At 38.8% G+C, this 12,815-nt stretch overlaps 3 protein-coding genes across 6 annotated transcripts; all 3 read left to right on the forward strand.

Moving 5' to 3' along the window:
• The first annotated feature begins 1,733 nt into the window (after positions 1-1,733).
• On the forward strand, positions 1,734-6,620 carry LOC141800821 (GTPase IMAP family member 9-like). 4 transcript variants are annotated; one of them, XM_074683647.1, is made up of 4 exons: positions 1,734-1,821; positions 4,445-4,487; positions 4,681-4,776; positions 5,605-6,620. In XM_074683647.1, the coding sequence occupies exons 3-4, from the start codon at positions 4,683-4,685 to the stop codon at positions 6,441-6,443; spliced, it is 933 nt and encodes a 310-aa protein (XP_074539748.1). In that variant the 5' UTR covers positions 1,734-1,821; positions 4,445-4,487; positions 4,681-4,682; the 3' UTR covers positions 6,444-6,620. The 4 variants fall into 4 exon arrangements, with proteins under 4 accessions (XP_074539748.1, XP_074539739.1, XP_074539731.1 ...); XM_074683638.1 differs by lacking the exon at positions 4,445-4,487 and having other exon boundaries at positions 1,738-1,865; positions 4,666-4,776; XM_074683630.1 differs by lacking the exon at positions 1,734-1,821 and having other exon boundaries at positions 4,359-4,487; positions 4,666-4,776; positions 5,605-6,619.
• On the forward strand, positions 1,795-3,534 carry LOC141800813 (GTPase IMAP family member 9-like). The gene is made up of 3 exons (XM_074683619.1): positions 1,795-1,864; positions 2,049-2,160; positions 2,461-3,534. Exons 2-3 carry the CDS (start codon positions 2,067-2,069, stop codon positions 3,360-3,362), a joined length of 996 nt encoding a protein of 331 aa, XP_074539720.1. The 5' UTR covers positions 1,795-1,864; positions 2,049-2,066; the 3' UTR covers positions 3,363-3,534.
• A 189-nt stretch (positions 6,621-6,809) lies between the features above and the next one.
• Positions 6,810-12,394, forward strand: LOC141809617 (GTPase IMAP family member 9-like). Its single transcript, XM_074696722.1, has 3 exons — positions 6,810-7,324; positions 7,511-7,582; positions 10,611-12,394. The coding sequence occupies exons 1-3, from the start codon at positions 7,246-7,248 to the stop codon at positions 11,540-11,542; spliced, it is 1,083 nt and encodes a 360-aa protein (XP_074552823.1). The 5' UTR covers positions 6,810-7,245; the 3' UTR covers positions 11,543-12,394.
• Positions 12,395-12,815: the final 421 nt, after the last annotated feature.

The raw sequence follows: 12,815 nt of genomic DNA on the forward strand, positions 1-12,815 counted from the left end.
TTAGTCTTGAAACGCCATCAGTGTGATGCGACAAACTGAGTTTTTCTAAAAGTCCATCTTCATGATAAAACTGTGTCACAAACTGTGTCTCTTTGATTTTCTGATGTAAATGCAGAGTCCTGCCTGTGACACAAACATGAGCAGGGAATATGAGCTGGCTTTCACCTTGAGTACACCCAGTTTTCAGCTGTGCAATCAGTCTCTATAGTACACTGCAGCAGGGTCCAGATCTCGCAGATACAGGTGGAGTGTGGCAGAAGGCCTGTCACGCAATCAGATAAAACAGAGTGATTACTCTCTTCTAGTCCGGCCTACTCAATGGATGTTTGCCCTGACCGCTTCTCTGTTTTAAAAGAAAGTGAAATTCAATCAAATATAATTGATGTGAAGCCAGGAGCTTCACCAGACGAGCATCTGATTAAATAGTTGGATATGAAGGGCTCTTTTAGTAGTCAATACAAGAGAGAGCTGAGGAACACTTACAGATTCAGGTAGGTTCATAGCTCCAGCTTTCTTTCCTATAGTGTCAGAATGCTCATTTTTTATTTCATACTCTGTTTACAAATGGCCTGAATCTGTCCCACACTTGATACATCACAAACATTCTTATAAATTGCTTTCTATATGTGGTCAAATACTTTCAGCCTAAATAGTGCATTTTGTGCACAAAGATTAAATGTAGTGTACATTGAGCATAAACTGTATAAATATGGGGATTTATCTCTCACAGGTACAATGCTTTTCTGAAACAGGCAAATGAGGGACACTGGAATAAAATGAGAGAATGCTGCTGTGCCCCTCAATGCCCACATGGGGGCAGACCAGGTTAGGGCATCTGATAGTTGGCAGATAAGAGGGTGACAGCTCAGCACTGATTTGGAATTTAGAAAGCCACATACATTTACATTAGTTAGTTTGACAAATTAATGGTATTGAATTCTTGACTAAACTGTAACTGTGTGGGAGTAAAGCTGCTCTACTCTCTAAAGAATCCAGCTTTACCCAAGACATTCAGCCCCACAAAATCTCCCGACCTCTCTCAAAAATAATGTAAAAAAGTTTGGATTTATTTTAACAGTAAGAATAAGTAAAAACATTCACTGCATGATCTCAAAGAGATTTTATTATCGTCAGATGAAGCAGTTTAGAGAGCATACAAACACATCATATATAAATATATGTTGTGTTTGTATATATATATATATATATATATATATATATATATATATATATATATATATATATATATATATATACACAAACACATCATATATAAATATATGATGTTTGTATATATATATATATATATATATATATATATATATATATATATATATATATATATATATATATATATATATATATATATATATATATATTATTTCTTTTATTTTTAATTTATTTTAATTTGAGTTTTTCAGCTCATAAGGTTGTATTTGTCATACATTTTATCTTATCTTATATATCCTTTGACAGCAGTTCGTTAACTTTTGGTACTCTATATAAAAAAAATTAAGAATTCATTCATTCATTTTTCGTTTACATTAAAAGATGCTTCTGAAAATGCATATAAAGACAAATTATTGCAAATATGGCTAGTTATAATATGAACAAAACTTTTGTTTTGACTCTGAAAAACTTTTTGAAGCATTGTAATCTGAGCCTTTTCAGTCAGCCAGTAGATGGCTCTCTCCTCCTTTAGCCAGCCTCAGTCAGCGTATGAAGTCACAGGTTTCAGAGGAGGTTTTCAAGGAAATGAAACTAAAGCCGAAGTGAAACTGGTGTATGTAACGTGGGTTTGCTCTGATTTGGGTGCCACAGAACCATTAACTGCTGACTTGACAACTTGGAAAACGCTGTCCCAGGTTGGTGCAAAATATATTTGATTGAAGAGAGAATGCTTTGCCTCAAATGCTCAAATATTTAGTCACATATCTCAGACTATTACCTGATCAGGCTCTGTTTTATTTTTAAACTTCAGCTTGCTGAAGGATTGTTAGATTTCCTTTGAATTCAGTGTTTTGTTTTTATTTCTTAATTTTCTGACTGGCATTGCTGTTACAGAGATGTTGAGAATAAAAGCTTGGATCCCTGGATGCGTCCTGCTTGTGCTGGTGACTTTATTTGTTCAACCTGCTCCTGGTCAAAATCAACACAAAGGTAAGTGAGGAACTAAGTATAATGTCAGTAACACAGCAGATATTTCATGAAGGGTACACTGAAAAGGTTTGCTTTCTTTGTCAGTTTAACAGACAGATCAAAAACACAACTCATTCAGGCTTACACTAATCAAAAACATTCGTTTAATATATTTGTTGAATTATATAGCTTATAACTGCCTGATGAAGAAATAATAAATTCTTGAACAAAGAAGCAAATGTTTTAAGCAGAGCTGACAAAAGAAATCTTTGAACACAAACCCCTCCTACATGCCTCACACACACTGTTTTTAAACCCCAGGTACTGCACATCAGGAAGACTTGAGACTGATTCTGGTGGGAAAAACTGGATCAGGAAAGAGTGGTTCTGGAAACACCATCCTCGGGCAAAGTAATGCCTTCAAATCAGACATTTCACCTGAGTCTGTGACAACAGGCTGCCAGAGACGAGAGGTAAAAGATGGTGACAGGAACATTACTGTTATCGACACCCCAGGCCTGTTTGACACAAGCAAAACTAAGGAAGATGTGAAAGAGGAGTTTGAGAAGTGTATCGAACAGTCGGTTCCTGGACCCCATGCTTTTCTGTTAGTCATAAGTCTGAAGGCAAGATTCACTGAAGAGGAGAAGGCCTCTGTGAAGTGGATCCAAGAAATTTTTGGTCAAGAGTCTTCCATCTACACCATAGTCCTGTTCACACATGCTGATCTGCTGGGAGAGAAATCTGTGGAGAGCTTTTTGACAGAGAGTGAACATCTACAAAAACTAATCAAAGAGTGTGGGGGGACATACCACTCACTCATAAACGACAAGAGACAAAGCAGAGAGCAGGTTCAGCAGCTTCTTCATAAGATTGACTCAATGGTGAAGTTGAATGGAGGAAGCTTCTACACCAGTGAGACGTACCAGAGTGTCCAGAAGAGGCTGGAGGAGCAGAAGCGAAGGGAGGAGGAAGAGCAGATGAGGAGAAGGATGGAGGCAGAGTGGGAAAGAAAGGAGGCAGAGTGGAGAAGAGAGGATGCAGAGAGGAGAAGAAATGAAAGAAAAGCATATGAAGAAAAGACTGCTAGATGTAAGCATTTGCTGTTAGCTTTAACTGGAATGGCAGGAGTAAGTACTATAGTCCCCACGTATGTCCTCACTTTATTTGGTGGTGCACTCGGATTTGAAGCTCTTGATTGCATCAGGCATATGTGGGGTTAGCTGTTGTGATCAGGACTTTCAACAAAAGGTAGATTTGAAGAGACATTAAATTTTGGATTAGCCCTTACAGGTGTTTGCCTCCTCTGGATACCACTAAAATGAAATATATGTATTCATGTTCTGTTATAATTTGGTATTGAGTGCTGAAAAACATAATTATGACTGGTCTAAAACATCTTAAATAAATATTGATCTACAGTTTTCTTCTTATATCCTTTCTGTGTTTATTTTATTTGGTATAACTGTGGTTAAAGGTTGGTTTCATGGCATTCTTGGTTTTACCATTTACATATAGTTTAGACAGTCTCAGCTCTCTTCATGGAACAATTTGCAGATTATCAACTTCCCGAATGTTTTGAAGTTTTTACTGAACATTTGGCCTTCAATGTTTATGCCATCTTGGGGTGTGTCATGGTGGCATCAGTATGTAACACTGCTCAGGTGTGACCAAAGAGCAGGTCGCTTTGATTGCAGCATTCAGCTCGTCTGTTTTTTTGTGGGGGGTGGTTCTGATTCTCTATGGGGTACAAGTAATCTAATTGGACTGGACAATCAAGCACAGTAATATGGTCTGCAAATCATTTGCAGGTAGTTTTGACAGTGAGGGCAGGTACTAAGTCCTTACAGGCGTTAAAATCAGCTTCTTCATGAACTTTGCAGGAGTTGAGAATGAAACACTTTATTTGTTGACTCTGGACTTGATAAAATACAGTGGATGAGAAGATAACATGTCACCCAAAATCATCGCAGACTGCACAAACTTCACACTGGACTTCGAATTCTTCAGATTTTGTGTATTTTAACATTTTTTTTTTTTTGCTTTTGCTGTGGAGATTTCACAATTTGTACCTATGAGTTTTAAATATCCTATTTGCCTTTTGAGTTAACAACAACACACCAAGTTTGTAGTCATTTGAGCCTGTATGCCTTTCATCTGGCCAGTAGGTGGCTTCCTCCTTTAGCCAGGCACTGTCAGCGTATGAAGTCACAGGTTTCAGAGGAGGTTTTCGAGGAAATGAAACTGAAGCTGAAGTGAAACTGGTGTATGAAACGTGGGTTTAAATCTGATTTGGGTGCCACAAAACTGATCCTGCTGACTTGACAACTTGGAAAACGCCGTTTCAGGTTAGTGCAAAATATATTTGAATGAAGAGAGAATGCTTTGCCTCAAATGCTCAAATATTTAGTCACATATCTCAGACTATTACCTGATCAGGCTCTGTTTTATTTTTAAACTTCACCTTACTGAAGGATTGTTAGATTTCCTTTGAATTGAGTGCTTTTTTTTGTCATTTTCTGATAGGCATTGCTGTTAAAGAGATGTTGAGAATTAAAGCTTGGATCCCTGGATGCGTCCTGCTTGTGCTGGTGACTTTATTTGTTCAACCTGCTCCTGGTCAAAATCAACACAAAGGTAAGTGAGGAACAAAGTATAATGTCATAAACACAGCAGATATTTCACAAAGGGTAAACTTTATTTATTGTAGTGCTCATGTCACCTGCCCCAGAGACTATGGCTGAAAAATAGCCAAATTGGCTAAACCGGCATATTTACAGAAATGTTTATTAATATGCATTGTCTCAGTATATATAACAAATAAACTAAACTGAGAGAAAGTTTGCCACAGTTTACCAGACAAAAGAAAAAAAATGTATATATCAAAAGAATGTTTAAAAACTAGGGCTGTGACTTCAACGTGTTAATTAGACTAATTAATTACACCACACCATTAACGCGTTATAAAAATCAACGCAAGATTAATCACTGGCTGCCAGCCATTTTCAGAGCACCTTGAATGATTTTCTAAGACCGAAATAATATTGTTTTTAATGACCATGTTAACACCAAAGTTCCTTAAGAAGAGTGGACTCTCTTCTTTTATGTCTCTCTTCCTGTTTTGGGTCCAAAAAACAGACAAATCAAACTTTCTTGATCGCGTTCATCTCGGGCGCTCCATCCTTTGATCCTCTCCATGATCCCTGTTGTCTTTTCCCTTGATGGCGCCGTTCTTTCTCTCCGAACTACCGTGACACATCCTCAGTTGGAGCATGAGCTGCCTGAACTTTTCTGACGTGTAGCGTCTCGCTGTGCCTCTGTCATCTCACATTTCTCCTCATATTCATGCTGAGCTCTCATCCAAAGAGCGCAGCACCCACACTAGTTAAAAACTGTAAGAAACATTAGCAACTGCACTATCAAAAATAACAATACTTCATCATTGACACTGTTTTTAAACCCCAGGTACTGCACATCAGGAAGACTTGAGACTGATTTTGGTGGGAAAAACTGGATCAGGAAAGAGTGCTTCTGGAAACACCATCCTCAGGCAAAGTCATGCCTTCAAATCAGACATTTCACCTGAGTCTGTGACAACAGGCTGCCAGAGACAAGAGGTAAAAGATGGTGACAGGAACATTGCTGTTATTGACACCCCAGGCCTGTTTGACACCAACAAAACTAAAGAAGATGTGAAAGAAGAGATTGAGAAGTGTATCGAGCAGTCGGTTCCTGGACCCCATGCTTTTCTGTTAGTCATAAGTCTGAAGGCAAGATTCACTGAAGAGGAGAAGGCCTCTGTGAAGTGGATCCAAGATAATTTTGGTCCAAAGTCTTCCATCTACACCATAATCCTGTTCACACATGCCGACCTGCTGGGAGAGAAATCTGTGGAGGAATTTTTGACAGAGAGTGAACATCTACAAATACTCATCAACGAATGTGGGGGGAGATACTTCTCACTCATCAATGACAAGAGGCAAAGCAGAGAGCAGGTTCAGCAGCTTCTACATAAGATTGACTCAATGGTGAAGTTCAACGGAGGAAGCTACTACACCAATGAGATGTACCAGAGGGCCCAGGAGAGGCTGGAGGAGCAGAGAAGAAGGGAGGAGGAAGAGCAGGAGAGAAAAAAGAAAGAAGAGAAAGCAAAGGAGGAAAAAGCTGCTAGTTGTCAACGTTTGCTGTCAGCTTTTGCTGCAATAATGATAGGAAACTATTTTTATTCCTCTTCTTATCTCTCCATGGCGGGCGGTGCACTGGGACGAGAAGTTTATGACTGCATGAACTCTTTTTGGAATTAGTGCTTGTAATAAAAACTTTTCAAAAAAGTGAATTTTGAAGAGACATTGAATGTGGATTAGCCTCCTCTGGAAACCTCTCAAGTGAAATATCAGCTTACATATTTTGTTAGAATTTGGTATTGAGTACTGAAAAACATAGATGTGACTGGTTTAAAACATTGTCAACAAATATTGACCTACAGTTTGTTTCTTATCAGCTTAATTGTGTTTATTTGAATTGTTACTTCATTCATTTTTGGTTAAGGGTTGGTTTAATTACATTTCCAGTTTTACCATTTACACATACACTAGACAGTCTCAGCTCTCTTCTTCACAGAAGGTAATTTGCAAATTCTTAACTTCATTAAAAAGTGAAAACACCTGCATCAACTTTTCTAATGTTTTGAAGCCTTTATTGAACATTTGGCCTTCACTGTTTATGCCATTTCTATGGCTTTAGAAAACAAAAATTTTAAGTAGCCTATTGGGTCAGTCAAAAGTCAGAGGATTTCTACTTTGTTCCTTTTCAGTATCCAGGCCTCATTTAATGGTTATACTAAGTCTACCTGAGTGACCAGCAAGTCTGAAGTGGTCCTCTGTAGTTTCTCTAGATGCTGTCACACTTTCTTAAACTTACAAATAATTCAAATAGACAAACCCGGTGAATACACTCAGAGTGCTGTCACAGCCTCTGTGGGGGGATGCATATTTTCAGATGTAAACCAAAGACAATACAAGGAAATAGGAAGCCCCCTGTGCTTTGGCCAGGCTTCCAGAAGTTTCCCACATCACTAATGCCTAAGACCAAGCCTGGAGTGGGTCTATGTCTACCGTTGAGACCTGGAACAACAAATTTGGTCACCTGGGGATTGGAAAAGGTACACCTGTTGCCATGGCTGAAGGTAAGACGGTAAATGTGACTTCCTGTTAAAAAACAGCTTAGTTTCATTCAGCGCTGTAGGATTTAAGACTTAATGTGCCACTGGAGAGCGCACAAAGGATAAAGAAGAAGGTTAACCCTTGATAATGATGTCAGTGACTGAGGATCTATGTGCTTTGTGTCTCAATGATGTCACTCCATGTCACAGCAATACCACTACGAGAAAAGAAGCAGAGAAGTCTCCCTCGCTCTGATGGGTGTGGTCTGAATAACTTTGACGGTATGTTCATTCATTGTCTCTAACATAAAAACTGTCAGAATAGCTGGACAGATGTTGATCTGAACTCTGCTCTTTCATGGGTTATGGGGACTCATGTAACATTTTTACTCTTTGAATGTGAAAATATTGTTCATTTTTGTTTTCAAATCAAGAGGTGTGGGGTTGTGGAAAAACCCTTCCTCTAGCATCATTGGTTTAATCTGTGGAGCTTGTATTTAGGCTAAGTGGGCTGAGCAAATGGCTTTATAATGTCATTAGTATGGATTTTCAACCCCATTGAACCATTTGATACTGTGAGTGTAAATGAAATAGAGGTTTTCCAGAAATGGAAAAAAACATCATTCTGCTTGCGTCTTTTTTTTTTTCCAGAAAGTGAAAGAAGCAACACTAATCAATTTATTATACACACACCGTTGTCCATAAAGTTGGAATGTAACATGGAAAGTGTTTTATTTTATTTTTTTTAATGTGGCTTTGAGGTCTATCTCTCTCCATGTTCCCTAAACACTTTCAGAGCTAATCTTTGCAGGTATTACATTTGAATATTAGATTTTCCCAATCACTTAATTCAAAGTGATGATCGTCATTAACCAGTGAGTTTCAGCTCAATTCTCGGTAGAGCTCTTTCGCTGACCTCGCCCGTCTGGTTAAGCAGCCATATCTGACATATTTATGGGATGATGTCACACTGACAGAAAAATAAGTGGTAGAGCTAAGCAACTCTAACTTCCACTTTTTTATAATGAGGACTTGTGTCAGACATGTAATGTTTAAAATGTAGTTAAGAAACTATGGAAGGATAACAAATTTTATTTTTTGTAACTATTATATAACAGAGTAACAGAGTTTTTCACAAACACCAGATAAAACAGACTTTTAAATGCCAATATCAAAAATGAAACGCTTGTTATAACTCATTTTTGCCAAAGCGTATTGTTCTAACAGCAGTACAGCAGATGGCCATATGAGTGGCTGGTTTTAATCTATCCAAGGGGCAAACCTCAGGTTTTGAAAGCTGAAACCAGTGTGGTATTAAAACTAAGGCGAACCTATAATAAATGCCATCTGTAGATTAAAATTAAACATGTTGAAGTCCAGTTTCTGTGTTAGTGTTGGGGATACAGAGGTTGAGTTCTGGTGATAATAAGGTCAGGATTTTTGTTGAATTAGGGGAGTGGCTGATTTTACTGCTGGGTCAAATACAAAATAGGGTAATGTTAGATGCAAATGTTAGACTTTTAGACTCAGCTTCATACTTCATACATCACACTTTTTATGCTTAATAGGTTTCACATGTTTTATATGGATATATTTTGCTGTTGCAATAGATTCGTGATGGTTTACAGCAGAATTAGGTGCTGATCAATCAGTTTCTAGGTTTGAACTTTAGAATTTTTGAATTTTTGAAAATTAGAAAAAAAAAATCTCCAGATACTCTATCAGAGACATTGTCTGTGTTTTGTTAAAGGTCCCACATTATGCTTCTTTTCTGCAGTTTAATATGGATCATTGATGTCTTCATGAAATGGTAGTAACATGTTTTGGTCCAAAAAGCCAATAAATCAAGCACAGCAGCATTGTTTCCAGGCTCTCATAGCCCCTCTGTTCAGAACTGTCTGATTTAGTGGGCGTGGCCTTCATATGTAAATGAGCCACCGCTGATACCGCCCCGCTCTTCAGCGTCACTGAGAGCGGCGCCAGGAAACCATGACTACTGAGTTCTGAGTGCACAATGTTTAGAAAACAGCAAAGCTTGTTTACTGTAGGATTACAGGCTAAAACAACAGGCTAACCGCAGCTACAGTTAGCATCTTGAAGCTAACACAGAGACAGGGGGGACACTGAGGAAAAGCTCTTACATCTGCTCCACAACACACAGCATTTAAAATACTCACATTTCCAGGGTCTGAGGTTTGTTGGCGGATGGTTGGTAATGCGCCTGGATTTAGGACCAGTGTATTCAATAGCCCTCTGTTGTACTGTCCAAAGTTGGAAAAGCAGTGAAGTGACTAGCACACACATGCACAGTTTTACTGATTATAGCTGGCACATTCCCTTGATAAATGAACTTTAGCCACTTAGTCTTGTCTTCTTCCCAGATGGGAAGCTTGTGCATGGAACTATGTCGCTGTTTACAACCAAAAACAAAGCAGTGATGGCTGCTGGAGCAGCAGCGGGGAGGGGGTTCGGGGGTATCTGCTCCGGTGGACCAACCAGGTCAGACTTGCTCCTGACTGGTCAAAAAAAGGAATCGCTGACGTCGGCTGATCCCTATAACCCAAACAGCTGGTTTTAGGTCAGGATGTTACATTCACAAGCACTACTAAATCCAGGTTTTGTCATTAAATATCACATTTTGTGGGCTGGGAGGAAAGCCAAAGACCCACAAATTTCACTAAAAGACTTAATAAAGTGATTTTTGCACAATATGGGACCTTTAAAGCTAATAGTTTGCAACTTAAAGTTTGACTGACCTTTGACGCTCCTAGTGGACAAAGTGATACCTTTACCTGTACTTTACTTATACTGATATTGTGCTGTGTGTGTCACATTTGTTTTCTGATCAATATTATACTTTTCTATTTTTCTTTGAACAGTTAAATCACTTTGAGTATTTACTGTATTTTTCTTCAACTAAATATTGTTTGTCTGAAGTAACAAACTCCCCCTCACAGCAGTTTCAGGCATCAGAACATTTAAATTTAGGAGTGGTTAAACTTTTTACCATTGGCCTTTTTTTTTCCTTTTACGTCATATATCAGTTTATTTCGTAGCCAGTGAAAAAATCAGAGTATCTTTAGAGAGAACCAGTGTTAACCTACATGACAAATGTTCATGTTGAATTTTTATGTGAGGAAAAAAGGTCTTTCACAGAAGCACAGGATGCCTTTAAAGGGACACATAGACAGAACTCTGATTCCAAAGTGACCTCAATATTAACACATACTTCAGACTGGGATCAGAAATTAATATAAGAGTTTTTTATTGTTTGCATTCAACATCACAATTTTTGTTTATGCTGTTCCAGCTCTGGACTTGTCTGGAGGATTGAGAATAGTCCTGGTGGGCAAGACTGGATCAGGAAAGAGTGCCACAGGAAATACTATCCTTGGAAGAGCTGCATTCAAAGAGGACCCCAGCCCTGTGTCTGTGACCAAACACTGTGAGACACAGAGCGGGGAGGTGGATGGGACTTTGGTCCAGGTGATTGACACTCCAGGTTTGTTTGACACGGCTATCACGGAGGAAGAATTAAAAATCCGGATAGAGGAGTGTGTCAAGATGTCGGTGCCCGGCCCTCATGCCTTCCTGCTGGTGATCAGGCTTGGAGTGCGGTTCACTGAGGAGGAACGAAATGCTGTGAAGTGGATCCAGGATAACTTTGGAGACGATGCCTCTATGTACACCATCATGCTGTTTACATGTAAAGACCAGGCCAAAGCTGACAGTGCTTTAAAGGAGTGTAAGGAGCTGCGGAGACTCTCCATCACATTTGGCCGTAGATATCACGCCTTCAACAACAACGATGCAGACGACCGCGTGCAGGTCAAAGAGCTGGTTACCATGATCAAGGAAATGATTCAGGATAATGGAGGGAAACACTACACCAATGAGATGTACGAGAAGGCCCAGAGGAAGCTGAGGGAGGAGGAGGAGCGCAGGAAACAGGAAGAGGAAGAGCAGAAAGCAGAGGAGAGGAAAATGTGGGATGCAGAGAGGGAGAAGCAAGAGAAAGAGAGGGAGAAGAAGAAGAAGGTTAAAAGAAAGAACATACGTGTTGCAGCTGCAGCTGCTGTGTTATTGGTGGTGGCTGGGGTGGTTATAGCTGTGGGAGCCAGTAACACGGTGGCTTTGGCTCTGGGGGCCCCTGTGCTCGTCCTGGGAGTGCTGTGTGGCTTAGCTGCTATCTGTATATGGAAGGGAATACGATGTAAAGCCAAAAAAGGAGTTCCTGTATAACCTGGTGAAAGCCCCTCACAAGGACACAAAGACCCATCTGAACCCATCTGAACCCATCTGAACCCATCTGAACGGACACACATGATGATTTACTGTTTAGAACAAATCTATGAACACTGTTATTTGTTAATATCTGCTTATGATATGTGAATTTAAGACTGACAGTAAACCAGAGGTATACAATGCAATACTTGTTTCTTCCGTTTTGTTTTTATTTTTGACTTTTTCGTGGTTTATGAGGAGATCAAGAGTTGCCCTCTTCAGATATTTATTGCCTAAGAGAAACTGCCTAACTCTTAATAGATAAAACTTTAGCCTCTTAACATGAAGTGCTAATACATCTCTCTTTTTTTCTTTTTTTTTAAAAATCTTATTCTGGTACATTTTATGTGATACATGGTCAATAATAAACTTTTGTTACAGATTAATAGCTGTTCTATTTCAAATCATGCTGTTGGTCTTGTTTTATTTTTGGTAGCATTACACGCTCCCTTCCTTAAAGGAAGTGTGAGACAATGGTAAACATCCAGTGGCCAATCACATTGCAGTGAGGAAACAACAGAGTTAACCTTTGACAAGCGCTAAGTCACAACTCACAGACCTGTAATGAACAAGAGAGACTTTACAAAGACAAACAGTCTGTGCCAGGCACTGAAAAAGCAAAAGTATTGTAGTTTTTCTTGTGCTGAAAATAAGCAGAATTTCTTTTAATTCTAATTTGAAAACTGAAAAAAAAAGACTTCAAATAATTTGTCATAGTGAGGTTTGTAGCAAATTTAAAAACCCACAACTGTGTCATCTAATACGCCCGAGAAAGACACTGGTGGGATTAAAGAATACAGTCAGCAAAAAGCAAACATTAAACTAATGACAGATCCTTAAATGACGGCAGCTGAAGCTCATAAATGTTAAAGTTCTTGTGAGTTATGAGGAGAAATAGAGATACATTTGTGTGATTGTGAATTAGATTTGAACGATAAGAAAAATACAATGTACACCTGTTTTCACTACTTTACAGTTTATACTATTACATATGATATAGAATGTGTTCTGAGTATCAGTTATTAAGATATGGCCTATAATTAAATAAATAAATGGCTATTTTAAAATAAATCTCAAGGTTCGAGCTCACTCTGTTTATACCAGCTGGTGTAAGTGGTAGAACAAGAATACGTTCCTGATTTCTCTTTGCACCTCCCACGTCAAACACACATACCTGCCACGCCAACAACAGGTGTGGTTACCTGGGTTTACAGTTGTCAATCTGACCGAC

This window comes from Halichoeres trimaculatus, unplaced genomic scaffold, assembly GCF_033239565.1.
Source record: "Halichoeres trimaculatus isolate MK-OKI-2021-1 unplaced genomic scaffold, fHalTri1.1 fHalTri1_scaffold_2, whole genome shotgun sequence".
Taxonomy (NCBI): Eukaryota; Metazoa; Chordata; class Actinopteri; order Labriformes; family Labridae; genus Halichoeres; species Halichoeres trimaculatus.

Bases quoted from the DNA above. Each gene is read 5' to 3' on its own strand.
- LOC141800821 (XM_074683647.1), top strand. From the start codon at position 4,683: ATGTTGAGAATTAAAGCTTGGATCCCTGGATGCGTCCTGCTTGTGCTG. The intron at 4,777-5,604 runs GTAAGTGAGGAA...TTTAAACCCCAG, and splicing joins TGGTCAAAATCAACACAAAG to GTACTGCACATCAGGAAGAC.
- LOC141809617 (XM_074696722.1), top strand. From the start codon at position 7,246: ATGTCTACCGTTGAGACCTGGAACAACAAATTTGGTCACCTGGGGATT. The intron at 7,325-7,510 runs GTAAGACGGTAA...TCCATGTCACAG, and splicing joins ACCTGTTGCCATGGCTGAAG to CAATACCACTACGAGAAAAG. The intron at 7,583-10,610 runs GTATGTTCATTC...ATGCTGTTCCAG, and splicing joins TGGTCTGAATAACTTTGACG to CTCTGGACTTGTCTGGAGGA.
- LOC141800813 (XM_074683619.1), top strand. From the start codon at position 2,067: ATGTTGAGAATAAAAGCTTGGATCCCTGGATGCGTCCTGCTTGTGCTG. The intron at 2,161-2,460 runs GTAAGTGAGGAA...TTTAAACCCCAG, and splicing joins TGGTCAAAATCAACACAAAG to GTACTGCACATCAGGAAGAC.